The sequence below is a fragment of the Nicotiana attenuata genome, chromosome 1 (genome assembly GCF_001879085.1).
Source record: "Nicotiana attenuata strain UT chromosome 1, NIATTr2, whole genome shotgun sequence".
Lineage (NCBI taxonomy): Eukaryota > Viridiplantae > Streptophyta > Magnoliopsida > Solanales > Solanaceae > Nicotiana > Nicotiana attenuata.
In genome coordinates, this window is record NC_031989.1 from 12735173 (window position 1) to 12754486 (window position 19314).

Consider the following 19314-nt stretch of genomic DNA (forward strand, 5'->3'; position numbering starts at 1 on the left):
ATTCCTCAGGTCAACCATTCATGAAGCCACTTCTCCTTTGGCAACGACCATAGCAAATTTCTGAGCCGAACATCAATATATCCCTTCAATACGCTGAAACCAAATCCGTTGTATTCATTCTAGATCCCAAAAATCTCATCTGATTTTAACACAACTACTCTGGTGACATGACACACCAATACCATCTAAAGCCACAACTCATGCAATCCGCGCACTAATAAGCAACGATATTAGCTTACCCAAACCATGAAAATGACTCAAATGAGAGAGCTGTACCACAAGCTCACCAATACCATCACAACACAAGGCTGAGAACCCGTCTCACATCATAGAAATAGAACACATGAATCTAACCCGAAAGTTCATATCTCCATGTAGCTTCGCTACAATGCGCGGTCCTATCAAAATACTGCTCCACATGAAACACCTCAAGTCACCATGCCCAAAACCATCAACCAAGCCAATTTGATACCTAGCACCCAAAAGTGAACCACCATAACCATGGAGAAGCAAATGACGCAATGCTACACCAGCCCGAAGGAACATATCCAATGCGCAACAAATCATGCAACACCCAAATGCCCGTCTCATTCAAATCCCGCTATAAAGCCCCACTGAAACCGCACCATTTGTGCATATAACCACCAAATCTCAACTCCTCGTAACGCAGGAAGGTAACTCACATATCACGAATAAGCTCAACAACAATCGAATGGCACATCTCCCAACAATGGCCGTTCGGAGTAAACAAACTTGACCAGGTGCAGAACACACATCCATGTTGGACCTATCGATGAACCCCAAATCAACTCTGGTCACCCACAATAGATAATTAACTCTTTGAAGGTTCGCAATGACTGAACCATGGCACATTCTACCCTCTGACTAACCTTAGCTATTTTCTCACGGTCCACAACCACAAAGCCATCTGATCACTGAAACTCTCAGTCTCTCAATCCATAAAGCACACGAATCGCCATATCTGATCCCAGCTACACTGCCTGAACATCTAACACACATCCGATACTCGATCATTCCATGAGGGATACTCCTATAATTCTTCTGTGCTACCAAGCCAACCTAAATATCAACAGTTGAATCCAACAAGAGAGTGCCACAATACTAATAAAGTATCCTTAATTCAAACACGTTGCCTTTTTTCTAAAGTTTATACCCTTATCAAGACACACCATTTAGTAATATCATCTACCTAATTGTCGGAAACTGCCGTGCTGTCTAAGAATTTATGACCTTCCTTTCAGAGCTGAGCTGTAACTCATCTAGCCAAGAACTTCCATTGCTCCCATCTAGAAGAAAAATCATTACGCATCTCATGCCTCTCACCTTCGTAGAAAATGCACCTCCCCAACCACGGTAGAAATCAACAAGAATTCTCCCAATTCCGTTCGCACAAATTAACTGCCAGGACTGAATCCTTCTAACTAGACCAAGCTAAGCAAGCCATCAAAACCCACGAGCAGTGCTGTAAAATACCTGTAAGAACTCATTACCTCGAACACATACAATGAATTAATCATATCCTTTCCATACCGATTCGGTCTACTATCAAGCTACTCCATCTATCTAGATTTCCTTCTAATTCATTTTTAACTTGATATCCCCTCTTGTTGTAGCACTACAATTCCTCAACCCAGGTTTATCACACGAGGCCCAAGCATAAATCCACATTGTCTAAGACCCATAAGCCGCTGAATACTCTCTCAATATTCCCAGAAACACCACATTCCAGATTGTTTTACTCTGAAGAACTTCCTACGAATCTAAGTCCGTTACCTTTACTTTCCTGATACTAATACATAGAATCCCATAATTTACATAGAAATACCACAAGTCTTGACCTCTTCCCATGAAAACAACAGTTTCTAATCACCCATACAACCTTAAGATACTCAATTGTTACATGCAGAATCCTGAACACATTAGAACCATTCTCGAGAGTCATCCACTCTATTTAAACTGCAATTAGCCGGATCAAACGAACCAAACAACCAGCGCCTCGTTGGCACTTCTGACACTGCAGCACATAACCTTTCCTTAGTCAAAATTTCCTTTACTAGAGCCATCATCGGGCTCAATCTCCGCATCCAGAACTGATTCACCACACGCCTCAAATCGGAACCAACATAGCACATAACCGAGCAATTAGCTAATCGATAGCAAACTCCCCCACTTGGCTCGAAGCCATAGATCAGAATACACTCAATAACTCATAACACTTATACTCTATTGATGCTACAATACCATAGTGAGATTAAACTCAAATCCCTTGTAAGCTTGTGTAAACACAAATCATCTAGTACTTTAAATCTTCGGCAAATCTCGTAACAGTTAAGCCCACTCTCTTAAGCGATCCAAACTTTCAAATTTCAGCACTTACATTTCACTTGCACATGAGATCTTCTAACAATCACGTAAGGGTCACACAACCGTAGAACACTCCGCAGGAGATAACCCACCTGCTTTGCCTCCATCTAACATTTTGTATACCTTCTACCGTCATAAACTGTACGCAGTCACTTAGTCTTCCTGAGTCTGAACTCGTACCACAACATAAAATTTACTTCACCCACAACCGGAAAACATGAAAAGATCCTTCACACGCCCATAACTCGGGGCTATACCTCGAATGTGCATGGAATTCAAACACCTAATAGTTCTTCTATCATCCAGCAGACCTTTCTCGTCACTTCCAAGTTACATAGATACATCTCGCAGTACTAACATACTAATCACATGGCTATTCAGCCGTCACCTCCACTAATAGGGATAATACCGAACATATAAGTTCAAAACACTTACTCACACAATCAGCACCTCGGTGCTCAAGCCATAGGCAAAGATCCGGCCTCAAGTCCTCCAGACTGGCCCAACATCGAACTCACAGAAATCACATCTCGCCCCTCGATCGGGGAAATCACAAGCCATCAAGGCACATCTGACACTGAGCGCTCATGCGTGCATACGAACGCGTGGAAGGAATTTCAAGAGTTACTTTTCAAGCTGAATCAAGGACGCACGATAAGAATTCGAGAATGTGAAGTTTTCCTAAAGGTTTTGCAGCCTCTCGAGGATAAATACAGACGTCTCCGTACCGATCCGCGAGACTCTACTAAACCAGCTCATGACTCGTGAGACATAGTAACTTAGGCTCTGATACCAACTTGTCACAACCCAAACCCCGATCCGGTCGTGATGGCGCCTCTCGTGAAGACAAGGCCAGTCAACCAACTCATATCGCCTTTTCAAAAAATTAACAAAAAACTTATATTAGCATGCAAATAAAATTAACGCCAAACTAATTAACATTTATTACATGCTATACAAATTTACATAAGATTTACTTTAATGTTAAGCTAATTAATATATTAAACAAATTGACAAGTAAATATAATGTCAAACAAATTAACATTTTAAAGCATGTTAAACAAATTAACAAATAAATTTAATGTTAAACAAATTAACATATAAATTTAATATTAAACAAATCAACATTTCAAGCATGTTAAACAAATTAACAAGTAAATTTTATGTTAAACTGATTAATATTTTAAGCAATTGGGATAATAAATAATTATTATTTTCATAAGAGAATATAAATACTAAATTTATATTCGAAAAATTAGGTTCATATAACTAATTTTATAATCTGGTTTTATTAAAAAAATAAAATCTCTGAGTAGTAGTTAATTAGGCTATTAGTCCATAATTAAAAAAAATAAAGAGATTATATACAATGGGCCTTTAGCCCAAGGTTATAAATCTGCCACTTTTTAAAGAAAGAAGATAAATTTTCATAAAGCACTATCTTTTAGTAGTAATTAGCCATCTATATATACCAATTGCTATATTACAGATTATAGATATCTTTTCTGTGGTTATATGATGTATTTGATGCCTTTAAGCTATTGTATTCATGAATACAGTAGCAAAAATAGGCATGAATCAGGGAAGTCCAGCTAATCAGTTGTTGTATTCGAATGTATTCCACTGTATTCATGGCGTGAAACATGGGATTACAGCTGGTCAGATTACTGTATTCGACTGTATTCACGGCATGAAAAAGGGGATTACACGGTTTTTAAACGGAAAGTGTATCAATTAACATAATAGACTCCTAATATAACTCAACAAACTCAATTATAACACACAAAATTTGTATTTCTGGTTATAAAAAAGATTCTCAACTGGAAAAAATCCCAAAAATATAGCAATCTTCAGAGAAATTATATAATACATCTGAATACATAAATTATATTAATTAAAAAAACATATGAATACATAGAATACAGCGGGATACATTGAAATATAATAAAAAAAAAGACAGTGAATATAATGAAATACACGGAATACAGCGAGATACATTGAATTACAATGAAAAAAAAAGACATGAATACAATGAAATACATGAAAATACAGCGTGATACGTTGAAAATACATTGAAATATATTAACAGAAAATCAAGTTGCTCAGCCCCAAACTCCATCGGCTTTGCTCAAGAACAAACCCTAATTTTCGCCTTGTAGCCAAATAGTCCTTCCATCTTCAAAGATCTTGCATGCTCAAACCTGGAGGAAGTGACTGCTTCAACTTGTCGACCTTCTCCTTATTTGACCAATCCTTATTCTTCTTGATCTAGGGTTTTTGATTGCTACAGGTAATTGAATTAATAGAAGAATTCAAATACTAAAAACCAAAGAATCAGTTCATCGTAGCCCGATAGAACAATTAAAAGACCCCAAAAACGATCAAAGAAGAAAATATATACTCAGGAAAAATTACACTACAAAAACCAAAACCTAGAGCAATAAAAAACCCTAGATAAAGTGAATCAAAGAGAAGATGCCGTTAGAAGGAGGAGGAGAGCGGAAATTTTAATGGGATGGGGGAAGAGAATGGGTTGTATCAAAGTAGAGAGAGAAAGAAAATAGTGTAACTAAATAGCGTATTTAGTGGCTTAGTGGTAGGAGGTAACCAAAATTAGATATTTTGTTATAAACATTAAAAGGTATCTATAGAATATAATTTTTTAAATAGTATTTATTTAAAATAAATAAGGTGTTAACCTTTGCTATAGGAGGTAAAAATTCCAAGAAAGAACATAGGCTTCAAGCCAATTAAAGGTTAATTCTTCGCTTCTTTAACCAATTCTACGTGGGCCTTTAGCCCATAAAAAAAAAAAAGCCCTAGCTTATCTGGCAGCCTAAAAAAATGTTGTTTTGTTTTCTTTTTTGTTTTTTTTTTTAATTTTATTTTTATGATTTTTATTAAAACAAAATTTAAGGAGAGAGAACCCTAAGTTTCTTCTCCACTTTTTTCAGCCGCCGTTACTTTTATTTATTAAAGAAGTGAAACCTTTGTTTCTTCTTCTTCTTGTTTTCTTTGCCATGTGCTCCATTTTTTTTTATTTAGGAAGAAAAAAGTTTATTTCTCTTCTTCCTTTTTAGTTTATGAGTTTGGAATACCCAGGTCCAATTTCGGCCATGGCAGTACTCAAAATTGGAGAAGAGAGTTTTATAATAAATCACCACCATCCATTTGACAATGCTCGTGATAGTGGCGCGGTGGTTTTGAGGCGGCTGTTTATGGAAACTTTAGGGGCTACAGATCGATAAACACAAAACAAAAACCTTGTTTTTATACAATCGATCAGTTTCTAAGTTAACAAAAAAATGATTAATACTAGATTTAATAAGCACTGATTTTCTCTAAATCAGTGTTCAAACTTTAACACACTGTTTTAAAAACTTATTTGAAAATAATATAACAAAATTATTTTATTCATTCCAATTAAGAGTGTACGGTGGGCCGGGACCAGCCAGGAACCGGCCCGAGACCGCGGGCCAAACGGGCCGGTCTCAGTGGTCCGGTCTCAAATGGTGCATTAAGCCCGTAGCGGGCCGGTCCTACCCAAATAGCCGACGAGCCCGGGACCGCTAAGCCCGGGACCGGCAGGCGGGCCTGGGCCGGTTCAACCTGGCCTAACGGGCCTCAACGGCTATTTTTAAAATTTTTTTTTTAAATGACCAACGGTCAGATTTTTAAAATCTAGCCGTTGGCCATCAAATTCTAACCGTTTGGGAGTTTAAAAAATAGCCATTTGGCCCTCAAACTTTATATAATTACACCTTTTTCCAATTCTCAATTATAAATACCCCCTCGGTCTTTCATTTTTACTCACAAATTCATCAATCTCTCTCAACCTCTCTCAATCTATATCTAATTTTCTTCTATAATTGCTTACTTTATTATTGCAATTTCGTGAAAATTTGTGAAGTTGGTGAATTGAAGTATTCAAGTCTTCAACGATTTTCAATTTTCAATAAGTTGTTCGTCAATTCGGTAAACTCGTTCCAACTCTTAAGTTTTAAGAATATAGTTTTGTTTGTTTTAGTTTGTATAATTATAATTAATATGGCCTTTTCTTTGAAAAAAATGTTTGGTGGTAGGGGAAAATCTAAAATTGGTGAATCTAGTCGCCAAGCTACTACCCTTCCCCCGACTCCCCGACCCAGATCTGTTACCCGTCCTCCTCCACCTATTATTCTTGATAGTGATAACCCTTGTTTTCAATTTCCGATAGTGAATTTTGTCATGATGTTGCACCAGGTCAACAATTAAATAAAATAGTTATGAATGCTCTTTATCCTAATGAAACTATCTTTGAAAATGATGATGTAGATGAAACCCAACCGGATTTAGATGATACACCTACTAGTCCTGCTAATAACCCAACTGATGCACCGCCCGACCCACCTGTAGAAACCCCTACTTTTAATAGACAACCTTCTAAACGCCCCGAAACATCACTTGTTTGGAACTTTTTTACTCAATTAAGAGAACAAAATAAGGCTAAGTGTAAAACTTGTGGGGGTTTGCTGGCGCATAAATTTACTGGAGACCGTAGCGGTACGGGTAGTTTGACTAGACACATAAAGACACACCCTAGAGATAAAGCTAGATTTTTACAAATGAAAGCGCAGCTAGAGGGGACAAGTGTAGATACTACGGTTAACCCTAGTACAGGTTCAAATTTAGTTAATTAACACTGTGACCGGTGGCATTTTGTATTACGATCCAAATAAAGATCATGAAGAATTAGCAAAAATGGTTACTGTTATGTGCTTACCCTATAGTTTTCCTTCTAACCCTCGCTTTGTGCATTATATTAGAAGAATTTTTAATCCTACTTATAAAGGTTGGCCCCGCGTAACCGTAAAGAGCGATATTTGTAAATATAAACATGAATATGAACAATATTTGCGGTATTTATTTACTCATATAGATTGTCGGATTGCTATTACCACTGATATTGGTAGAAGTGGTAATGACTGTGATTATCTTACTGTAACTACTCATTGGATTGATGAAGAATGGAAAATGCAAAAACGCATTATTGCTTATAGAATAATTAATTCACGTCACACAGGTAAGTTTATTGCTAACACAGTTGCAGATATTTGTAGATATTTTTGCATTAGAGATAAAATAATGTCAATTTCTATGGATAATGCTTCTAGTAACACTAATGCTATAGGCTTACTTACAAATACACTAAATCCTGCATTTAGTAATTGTTTTCATGTTAGATGTATTTGTCATATTTACCATTTAGTCGTCGGTGATGGTATGAGAATTTTAAATTTAGAAATTGAAAAGGTTAAAATGGCTCTTAATTGGCTTTTTTATTCAAACCGTAGAAGTAGACTTAGAGAGTATTTTAAAAAATGTGATGAATTTGGCCTTAGAGAAAGAAAGTTCCTAAAGCTTGTCCGACTAGATGGAATTATATGTACGAAAGTTTAGTTGTTGCATATGAATATAGAAACTCAATTAATGCAACGTTTAATGCTCGTGTTGGTGGTGAGGATGATGATGAAATCCTTACAAATCAAGATTGGATTAATGTAAAAATTCTTATAGATTTTTTACAACAATTTCATCAAGCTACAAATGAATTGTCTGGGCAATATTATCTTACTATTTCAAACTGTTTAGTTTATATTGCAGCACTATGTGATTTGTTTGTTGATTTTTCAGAGGTGGGGAATTTATCAACTTGCTATAAATGTAATGAAAGAAAAGTTTAAAAAATATTTTCTCCCTATCCCCCCTATTTATGGTGTTGCTGCCATGTTAAATCCTACCATGAAATTAGGAGGTCCTCACTTTTGGTATTCAAATATTTATAAGGCTTTAGATCTTTCAGATGAGGAATTTGCTACACTTGCAGATGCATAAGCTATATATAAGGCACTACATATTTAATTTTTCGAAATGGTGGGCCCCACGGACCGTTGCCAACGGTAATATTGCACAAATAGCCTCTTTTTTTAATTTTTAACACTTTTTCAATTTACAAAACTAACCTTCTCTAAAACTATAAATACCCCCCTCCCCCTCTTCATTTCTTCACTCAATACTCATTTCTCAATCTCAATTTCTCTCATTCTCTCATTCTCCAATTTTCAAGACTTCAAGTCTCAATCTCAAATTCTCAATTCTCAAATCTCAAGTTAAATCATGCCTCGTACGGAAAGAGTGCGCTCATTTGTTTGGCAACACTTTGAGGTGCTAGAAGAAAATGAAGAAGGTCAGAAATTAAAGTGCAAGAACTGTGGTCAAGTCTTAAATTTTCGTTCAGAGTCTGGCACAGGCAGTTTAAGGAGGCATATAAAGTATTGTCTTGAGCGTCATCCGGAAATTCGTATTTAAGATTTTTCGACAATTTGTGTTATTTTAAAATTATTAGAAGTATTTATGCTTAATGTTTTAGTTTGTTAGATTAATTTGAAGTATTATTAATTTATTATGCATGAAAATTTAGTTTTACTATTTTTTTGTTAATTTATTTTTAAATGCAAACTTTAATATATATATATATATATATATATATATATATATATATATATATATGTATATATATATATATATGCTATACTATACATATTATATATACTATATATATTTGTATAGCTATATATAAGCAATTTATATTAGTATATACATATATAGTTTACAAGAAATTGCCTTAGATAAAAAGAATAAAAAAATAGCCCGGAACGAAAAAGCCCGTTAGGCCCATTTAGGCCCGTGGGTCCGACCTATTTAGCCTGGGACCATGTGGGCTTAGGACCGCCGTCGGCCGGTTCCACCCATTGGGACCGTGAAGCCCGGGACCGTTTGGCCCGGGACCGCCAAAGCCCGGCCCGCCTAAGCCCAGGCCCCTTTGGCCCGGCCCCTTTGGCTCGGGCCCGGACCACAATACAGCCTTAATTCCAATTGCACATAAGAAATAAACAGAAATGCATATTTGTTTCACCAAAAAAAAAAAAAACAGAACAAATCTATTGTTTTTTTTTCGAACCAGAAAACCGGCCTATGGCTCTGATACCAATGAAGGAACACGTTAATCTAAACACATTAGATTTAGCACGTAAAACGAGAACTTGTGGCGCGGAAGCGGAAGACACACGAACCGTGGCTGGATCACTGGTCGGTGGTGGTTGTCACGTTGTGACGGAGCAACCCCTATATCACAATCGAAACCCTAACTGAAATTGAGAGAGAAGAGCGCAGAAAAATACTGCAGAGAGTACCCATTAATTGTACATAGTAAATGTACTTATATAGGGAATACTAAGGTTACAGTAATTACTAAAATTATTGTATTTTACGCTAGTGGGCCCTAAGAACGCCCCTTAATGGGTGAACTCTATTTCCTACATAACAAAAGGTTGGTCCAACTGCTGTGGCAATCCACAAAATGTGTAGTTTGATAAAAAAACTTTTTAAGAAGTTGTGATTTTTATTTTTTTGAAAGTTAAGACATTATAACTGGTTTGTATTATATAGTAGTAGTAAATTTAGCACTATTCTATTGTTTATACTTGTAAAACTATATGCTATATCACGTTTTCTATCAGTTTATTTATTTATTTTTAAAAATTTTCTCGAACTTTTAATATATCTTTTTTTTGTTATTATGTTATATTATTAATTTATAAATTAAAAGTTTAAAAATCTTACGCCTTCTAGCAAAGCTATGAATGACGAGTTGTTGGAACAAAAGAACTTTGGATCATAACTTTGTTCCTTAAATAAGAATTTGTATTCATTCTTCCATAGTGTAAAATTTCCCAAGAGAATCGAGTAATATTGCTGATAGAATTACTAACTTATAGTGTAAGTTAACATTATACATTTATAAAGTTGGGTTTTACTGATTCTGTGGGAAGTTTTTATATAGAAAAAGAAAACCAAATTGAAAATGCAGACTAGGAAATTACCATAACTTTTGGTTTCTAACAAATATTTCTAAAAGCCATTTGATCGCCGTTACTATAATAAAGGTCGTTAGAATATTTTTATCTTGAAAAAATTAATTTTTTATTATTATAAAAAATATATCTCTATTTTGGTCAAAGGCCTCATATTTCATATAAATACTTTTTTTTTTTGACAAAAGTAAAAAAAAAATACTTTTGATCTCCCAGCTTTGTCAAACAGGTGCTAAAACCCCAAACAGCCCACTAAAACCTAAAGCACTCCGTCCTCTTCCCTACGAATTTTTTTTCTTTTCTTGGCGAAGTGAGGTTAAGGAGCTGAATTGGTAAAGAAATGACCTGTATCTCTCTCAGTATAGGAGCTACTACTTCATTAAAGTTTGTAAGCAATTGCCAAAACCATTCAGCGAAGCTGTTCTCTGCAAACCAACAACGGTTTTTCAACCTCAGTTCCACCAGTTGGAATTGTTCCAATTTTTCAGTTCGTCATTCTTCTTGCCGTGGTTTTAATACTTCCAAATCTTTCGCCGCTGTGTTCAATAGTCTTTCTGTGGATAATGGCAATCCTAGTAAGAACTACTAACTCCAGTTTTATCTTTCCAATGTATGAGAAATTGGGTTTTTTGCTTTTTAAATTTTTTCAGTGTTATCTCCTAAAGCAGCTATCTTTACTTACTTTGCTTCTCTTAATTGGTTCTTTCCGCTTTTGAAAGCTATTTTTTGTACTTTGTTTGGCTAAAATTTTAGCAATTATATGTCTTCTGATTCTCGATTATTCTGCTTATTCTAAAATGATTCTTTTTTTTTTCTCGCTGAATGAATATGTTAATGCCTGCTTCTTGTCTTACGTTTTGATTTTCACTTCCCTTTAGAGTAAGATGGAATTTTGAGTTGTTATTCAATAGTTTGGAATAGCCATCATGCCATATAATGCCAAAAGATTCTTTCTTTTTTATGTTAAAGCATCAATTCTTTTGGTTATACTTTTATTCTGGCACAGACTAGCTATTTGACTAGCATTATTAGCACAGATAATATGGATATAGTGTAGAAGCTGTTATAATTTTTTGCATTATTTATTGATTCATTCTATTTGGTACTATAGAAGAAAGGGTGGTTGTCTTGGTAATTGGAGGAGGAGGGAGAGAGCATGCGCTCTGTCATGCTCTAAGGCGATCCCCTTCTTGTGATGCAATTTTCTGTGCACCTGGTAATGCTGGAATTTCCAGCTCAGGAGACGCGACTTGCATAGCAGACCTTGATGTTTTAGATAGCTCAGCTGTGATCGCTTTCTGTCGTAAATGGGGAGTTGGGCTAGTTGTTGTGGGACCAGAGGCTCCGCTTGTTGCAGGTCTTGCTAATGACCTCGTTAAGGAAGGAATTCCTACCTTTGGTCCCTCTTCAGAAGCAGCTGCTTTAGAAGGTTCTAAGAACTTTATGAAGAGTTTATGCGATAAATATGGAATTCCAACTGCAAAGGTTTGTGCAATATATCTTGTTTCATCTATATTTGCTTGTTCTTTTTAATAAAAATATATTACTAGTCATATGATACTTGGCTTTTTTAGTTATTTGGTTCAATTCATGTCTTGATTTGACTTCATCTATGGTGGATATAATTGTGCAGTATCAAGCATTTACGGACCCATCCGCTGCAAAAGAGTACATCAAACAGGAAGGTGCCCCCATTGTTGTCAAAGCTGATGGATTGGCTGCCGGTAAAGGAGTTATTGTTGCCATGACATTGGAGCAAGCATATGAGGCGGTTGATTCTATGCTTGTGGAAAATGTTTTTGGTTCTGCTGGTTCTCGAGTCATTGTAGAGGAATACCTGGAAGGAGAGGAAGCATCATTTTTTGCCCTGGTAGATGGTGAGCATGCCATACCTTTAGAATCTGCTCAAGACCACAAACGAGTTGGGGACGGCGATACAGGACCAAATACTGGTGGGATGGGGGCATATTCTCCAGCTCCTGTCTTGACAAAAGAACTGCAATCAGTGGTCATGGATTCTATTATTTTCCCTACAGTAAAGGGAATGGCTGAAGAAGGCTGCAAGTTTGTCGGGGTTCTGTATGCGGGGCTCATGATTGAGAAGAAAACTGGTTTTCCGAAGTTAATTGAGTACAATGTGCGCTTTGGAGATCCAGAATGCCAGGTTAGTTGGATTTACTTTCCACTTGCAATCAAACCTGTTACTCGTGTTGAAAGTTGTGTTAGTACCATAGATCTTTGTTTCAAGTTAAGCATAGGGAGGCACTGGAAGCTTCAGCTATTTTACTAATTCACTTTGGTATATGATGAATATGTTGTTTGAAACATACTGCTTTCTATTGATCACATGACGTGGCGCTTGCTAAGTAGTCTTTCAGCAGCAATAGATGCACTGCAGAGTAACATATACTTTCATTCTTTTGTGAAAAGAGAGTTATCACTATTGTGTCCTACAAGTGAAAAATATTGCTAAATTGGTTGAAAATTACTAGCGTGAGAAACTGATTGGTTCAGAGGTGGATAATAGCGGCGCTTTTGCGAGGTGAGCTGGTGCTCTTCTTCTAGTTATGGACCCATAACTTGAATATCTGATCTCTATGATTCATAATCTTTTGGCATTCCTATTTGGATAAAAAGTTACTATTGCCTCTTTACATAATCCTCTTTCAAGTTGTTGCCATATTACTTGCAATCTGTTCATGTTAGAGCATCTCTCCTAGGGTGTTCAGTTTCATCGCGTTTTTATCGAAGTGTGGTTGCTATTATTTTTGGTGGATCAGAAGTATGGTTGCTATTATCTGTCTTAATTAATAGACTTAGCTTATTATGGGACCTCATAGTTCCTATTTAGTTGCATCTAAAGAAGCAGTTTGAGTAGCTGAATAAGGGTTCAAGTGAACGTTCGATTGAACCTTTCTTGGATAATTAGCAATCCCAAAGAGTTACTGATAATTTTTTACGAACATTGGGATGGAAATTGAGTACATTGTGGTGAGGGAGGTGATTTAGAGACCCTGTTTTGTTCCATATTGCCGGGATATCACTTTTCAAAGAGTTTTAAATTCTTTTTCCTGTGATTGCAGGTGTTGATGGTCCGCTTAGAGTCTGATTTGGTCGAAGTTCTGTTGGCAGCTTGTCGTGGGAAGCTGCGTGGGGTGTCTTTGGACTGGTCTCCTGGGTCAGCGATGGTGGTTGTAATGGCAAGTAAAGGCTACCCGGGCAGCTACCAGAAAGGAACAGTCATCCATAAACTTGAGGAAGCAGAGCAGGTTGCTCCGTCAGTCAAAGTTTTCCACGCTGGGACTGCTTTTGATGCAGATGGAAATTTCATAGCTACTGGGGGACGTGTTCTTGGAGTCACAGCGAAAGGGGAGGATCTTGAAGAGGCACGAGATAGAGCCTACCAAGCCGTTGAACAAATTAGCTGGCCTGGAGGTTTTTATAGACGAGATATTGGTTGGAGAGCACTACCTCAGAAACAATATTCTTAAGGGTGAACTCTTACAATTGTACGATACATATGGAGGGAGTATAATAACATTTTTGGAGCGTGATATGGATATCAGCTTGTTGATTGTATCAGACAACTCATCTGGCGTGGTGTTTGATCGGACTGAAGTATATATAATGGAGCCATCCAATGTTAGACGAAATGAAAGGACCCGGGAATAGATTGAAAACCAAGAATTAAGAATAGAACACTTTAACCGTAATAAGTGTGTTTGTTTTTCTGGAATGAGTATGATTAGCTGCAATGTGTTATGTGCACATCTGATTTTGTAACTTTATAATCTAGTTGGATCTCTGTACTTTTTGTTTACGGAGTAGACTTTGATATGATTCTCTATTGTATAATTTTATGTCATATGGTTAAACTGAGTGAACGAAATTCCATACTTTAACTCGTAGAAGAAAGCCCTATTAATTTTGTATTGCAATAGGGAGGACGAAAAGGATTGAATAGAGGAACGGCCAAGAATTTTGCATTTATGATTACAAATTGTATATTTTTAGAGTCTTATGAGTTATGATGTGTGTATAATGATACACGACGCCCGGTAAAAGCTTGAGGCTTGTTAAAGACACTGTCCTTAAGGTTATTTCGCCTGCACCAATGATGAATAAAATTAAGCATATCTTCCAGGATTCAATAAGCTTTTCCAGTTATAAATTGGGAACGGAACTAACAGAAAATTCAATAACCAAAACCAGCATAGAAGAAGGTGAGAATAGAAAGGAGAGTTGAAAATGATTGTTATTGTTCACAACAGTGCCATGTATAGGTGTTGGAAATAATTGTAATTGTTCACAAGAGTGCCATATATAGGAGGAAAAAGTAATTTCTTTCCAAAATTACTTGTTTGAAAAATATTTTTGGAAAAAATACACTTTAAAATACTTTTGAAAACCTTGGCCAAATAACACTAATTGTTGCTCAAAAGTGTTTTAAAAAATTAATTAATCAAATAAAAATTGCTTCTCACCAAAAGCACTTTTGAAAAATGAATAAGCTGATTTTAGAAACTTGGCCTAACAAATCAGGATGTTAACATTATTCTGCTAAATAACCAAAAAATAAAAGTCTAAGATTGGAAAATCCTTGATAGCGAAAACCTTTGTTTCGAATTCATATTTACGATGTAAGTTAAGACGACTCAACAAAATACTGACCTAAAATCAAATTTTAATTATAAGAGACATTAAACTTTATAAATAAAATTATTATTTGAAAACTTACTTCTTCAGCCTTTCGAGATTTAAAGTTATAAGGTTAATTTATAAGCTGTTCTTTTTTCAGTCATCATCAATTAGAAGTTGACATAAAAAAATTTAATTTCAAGTCTAATTAAAAAAATGCAGTTTTATTCGTCTAATTTCCACTTTCTAGAATCAACCATGGCAGTCGTACGCTATAGCGCAAGTAAATTCATTCGAAGATCGAGATATTTTCTTTACTTTTGGCGTAAAGTTACTTTCAGGTAGTAGTAGTAGCAGCTTATAAGTCCCAACCCATATGAGGAGGGTGGTCCTAATGTTTAATGAAACGTGTCCAACTGAAACCAAACTTAAAAGTTATAGCTAGATTCACATAACTTTAAATTTTGAAGCCAAGTTTAAATGTACAATATCTCCAAAAGTATGTGTGAAGTAAAAAACGCATGTGTTTTGTGTGTGTAGTAATTGAGTAAGAATGGAGAATAAATTGTCGGTAGCAATACCAAACCAATTATTGACGAGTAGTGAGGTCCTGAGCTGAGCCTTAGCTAAACCTTGGAAATCTTAATATCATAATGCTTTTTTAAATCCTCCTAATTATTATTCTATTGCAATAATTCTTGTTAAGAAAAGTGCTCATGTGTAGTTAGGCAAACAATACACTACTAGAAATTCGGGCAAAATCGTCCAAAAAAACCGACGAAAGTTGGTTGGTAATGGCCAATAACCGTCCAAAACGTGATCATTTATGTGTGGACGGTATTTTGAAGGTCGGAAGGGCATACCGACCAAAATTGGTCGAAAATTACCCACCAGCTTTGGTGGGTCAACTAAATTAAAAAAATAAATAAATATTGCCGAAAAAATCGACCAAAGTTGGTCGGTATTTTAATTATGTAATTATAATAAATGCACCAACTGGGAATCAAACCGGGGTCCGTATTGTGGCAGGATACTACTCTATCACTAGACCATTGGTGCATTTTGTTTTAAGACTGTCTTTTATTTGATTTAAACTCTTTAATTGTATTTTCGCACGAAAATAACCGACCAAAGTTGGTCGGTTTTACTAACAAATAAAATTACCAACCAAAACTGGTTGGTTTTTTAAAATGACCGGCCAAATTAACCGACCAATTTCGACCGGTTTTTAATATTAATATTAATTTATTTTAAATGAAAAACAGACCAAAGTTGGTCGTTTTCTTGAAAAATAAATTTGCGGGACTCAAAAATAGTTTCTCGCATTTTTGCGCCAAAGAAAACCGACCAAAGTTGGTCGGTTTCGTAAAAGAAAAATTAAAAAATAAAATATTTTGAAAAACCGACCAACTTTGAGCGATTTTTTGGCCGGTATTTTGACCGACCAAAATTGGTCGATCGACCTTGATTGATTTTTGCCAAATTCCTAGTAGTGATATAATGTACTTATGTAGGGTATGTTTCATGTGGTTCCCTGATATAAATGTGATTAAAGAGAGCTGTCCTCGTGCACAGCTTGATGCGAATGCATCTTATTTAACATATAGGAGTATAACTTAAAAATTTAGTTAAATAGCAACAAATATATTTAATGGTGAATGAATAATTTAAAATTACATATCTTTGATACTAACACCTTAAATACTAATATTATCAAATATTATCAAATTTAAATCATAAATTTGTCTATGACAAAAGTTGCAATAGTATCAAGGAAAAATCAAGTTGTACAAGAAGATTTCCATTCTTATTTTTATTGTGTAAGGGGTATAGGAAGGAAAAGGTCTCATGTGGATATGAAACTTTACAATTTAAGAATGTAAAAGGTAGCTCTAGTACTAGTAAATTAACACTCAATTAACTCGCAAAGAAAAAAAATTATATATTTGAAATATTTCAAACAAAATGTAAAAAGAATAATCTCATACGAAGAAAAGATAAAGATTAAGTTGTGTGTATATATATTGTTTGACAAAAAAATATGAACCTTTGGTTAAACTAATTAATTTAATATATAAGAGGTTAATCCTTGTTAAAGATAATAACTTCAGATCTAAAATCAGCCTACGTGGATGATGTAGGACAATATCGGAACATGTTTAATGTAAAGTGTATTTAATGTTTCAAGGCCAATAATGAGATGAAAATAACAAGCATTAAATAACAATAAATGACACTAAATATAAATAAAGAGAATGATTCACCCAATATTGAATGAGGTGGATGATTCTTCTTTCTGACAATGATGAATGACAAATAACTATGAGAATATTGGAGACTTTCTCGGATCTGATGGGAAAAACATAGAATAATCAACCAACCGAATCTCTTTGGAAAGATGATATTTGTATTTATCTAGAGAGTTTGCTTTTCAAGAGAGTTCTTATCAGAGAATCTTACATGCCTATCACCTAATCTCTCTTTCTATTTATAAGGGACATACCCTTGATTACCCTAAAACTACAACAGAGAGAATATTCAATGAAATATTCCCTTAAAAATCCTATTACTAAAATAGCCATTACTGCTCCTTCCGACACTTGACCTCGGCCACGATCGACTGCTCGGCAATGAGTTCCATTAGTCATTAGTCGACCTCAGTCAAATTACTTTGAATAATATCACTTCATGTAGAATATCCTTAGTCAGATTTTGACCTATACAGTTAGTCCCTCCGCTTATCGAGGTCGTCTCTCAGACGGCCTCGATGAGCGACTTCATTAGTCGTAGTTGAGAGATTTAGGTGGGCAGGTCGAGTAATAATGCTCATGGCGAAGTGGTAACGTGGCACTTCGTGAGCCAGAACTTATCGTTACATCGGTTCAGAATGACATCATGACATCATGCGTCAGTATTACGCATTTTTCCGATGCGTTGCGTCGCTTCCCGTGCCTCTGTCGTTTCGATATTTGTGCTTCGATGATTTGTATTCTTGATTAAGGTGCCTGGATTTTTTGTAAATAGGGATAGAAAACCCTCTATTTGATCCTTTGCGTTTCAAGCATTCGAACCTCTACATCTTTCCTTCTTCTTCCTAGTGTTCTTTCTTTCGTTGTTCCCACCTTTACATCCCAATTTTTCCTAGTTTCAACAATTTTTGCTACTCATACCTCCTTTGTACTTGCATTTTCTTCTTATATAAACAACCAAACATGGCTAATGCATCTTCTTCTTCCGCGAGGACATCTGATCCAGTTCCACTGACAGTGAGCATGCCCCCTCATGACGATGGGGCTACCATTATTGCAGAGGATGAGAGCTTCCCTACGGTGGAGGAAATAATTCCTCGTAGGGAGAAAGCTAGGTCTGATTTCTCGAAGTTGCCAGAGGATGACCCTAAAATTTTGGAGTCGTTGATGACAGAGGCGGCTCTCACCGAATTTAGGGCCAGATTCAAAATTCCTGCCCACATAGACCTGATCCCCGGTGGGCACGACGTAGTGCAAATACACCGCCCAGGGTACTGCGCCTTCTATGCGTATCCCTTCCATGTGGGCTATTCTTTTCCTATTCTTCCCCTGTCCGAAGAATTCTGCCGCTATTACCGCGTGTGCCTGGCCCAACTTTCCCCTACATCTACAAGCTCATCCGCATGGTCTCAAAATTTGCGGAATTAGCCAGGGCCGAGGTGACACTCTGCCACCTGATGCATCTTTTCGCCCCAAATTTTCAAAGGGGAACGATGTTACACCTCCGCAACCAAGGCAGCAAATGCCTAGTGGTAAAAATGGATGATAAGCCCAAACGCCAGTTCTGGCTCAATTACTTCTACGTCAGAACCGAAGACGTAGTGATTAATGCAAGCGGGTTCCCTGAGCTTTAGAACTACGCCCGTAAGTACCCTTCGTTTTCCCTTCATTGTACTTTTTGCTGGTCGACTCTTGTTATATTGACTCTTTTCTTCACGCAGCCGAGGTCGAACCCCCTCCTTTGGTTGAGGACATTCACGACTGGGTTAATCGGGTTCTTCCTCATATAGTGGGTATCCACGAGTGGACGACCTTCCGCGAGAATTTTGGACCTAAGCCACTCGGTAAGTCTGCTTACCTCAGGTCTTTGTCATTGTATTTTTGATTGTATCTTTGCGGGTAATGATTTTGTTCCTTCTTTTTGTCTTCAACATGGAGAGGTTTGAGGAGGTCGAGGGCTCCTACTCCCGCATTTTGACAAGCGACTACTACGAAGGGGTCTACCTCGACCGGGATAGCAGCTGTGTCTACCCGATCATCTGCCTCAACTCGGCCTTTAGCCTCATCTAGACCAACTCGACCAGCGGCGGCTCCAATATCTGAGAATCCACCACTTAATGTGCTGCATT

General features: G+C 36.5%; 1 protein-coding gene across 1 annotated transcript; it reads left to right on the forward strand.

The window, feature by feature from the left end:
- Positions 10513-14206, forward strand: LOC109240632 (phosphoribosylamine--glycine ligase-like). The gene is made up of 4 exons (XM_019407330.1): positions 10513-10873; positions 11410-11783; positions 11932-12462; positions 13382-14206. The coding sequence occupies exons 1-4, from the start codon at positions 10639-10641 to the stop codon at positions 13787-13789; spliced, it is 1548 nt and encodes a 515-aa protein (XP_019262875.1). The 5' UTR covers positions 10513-10638; the 3' UTR covers positions 13790-14206.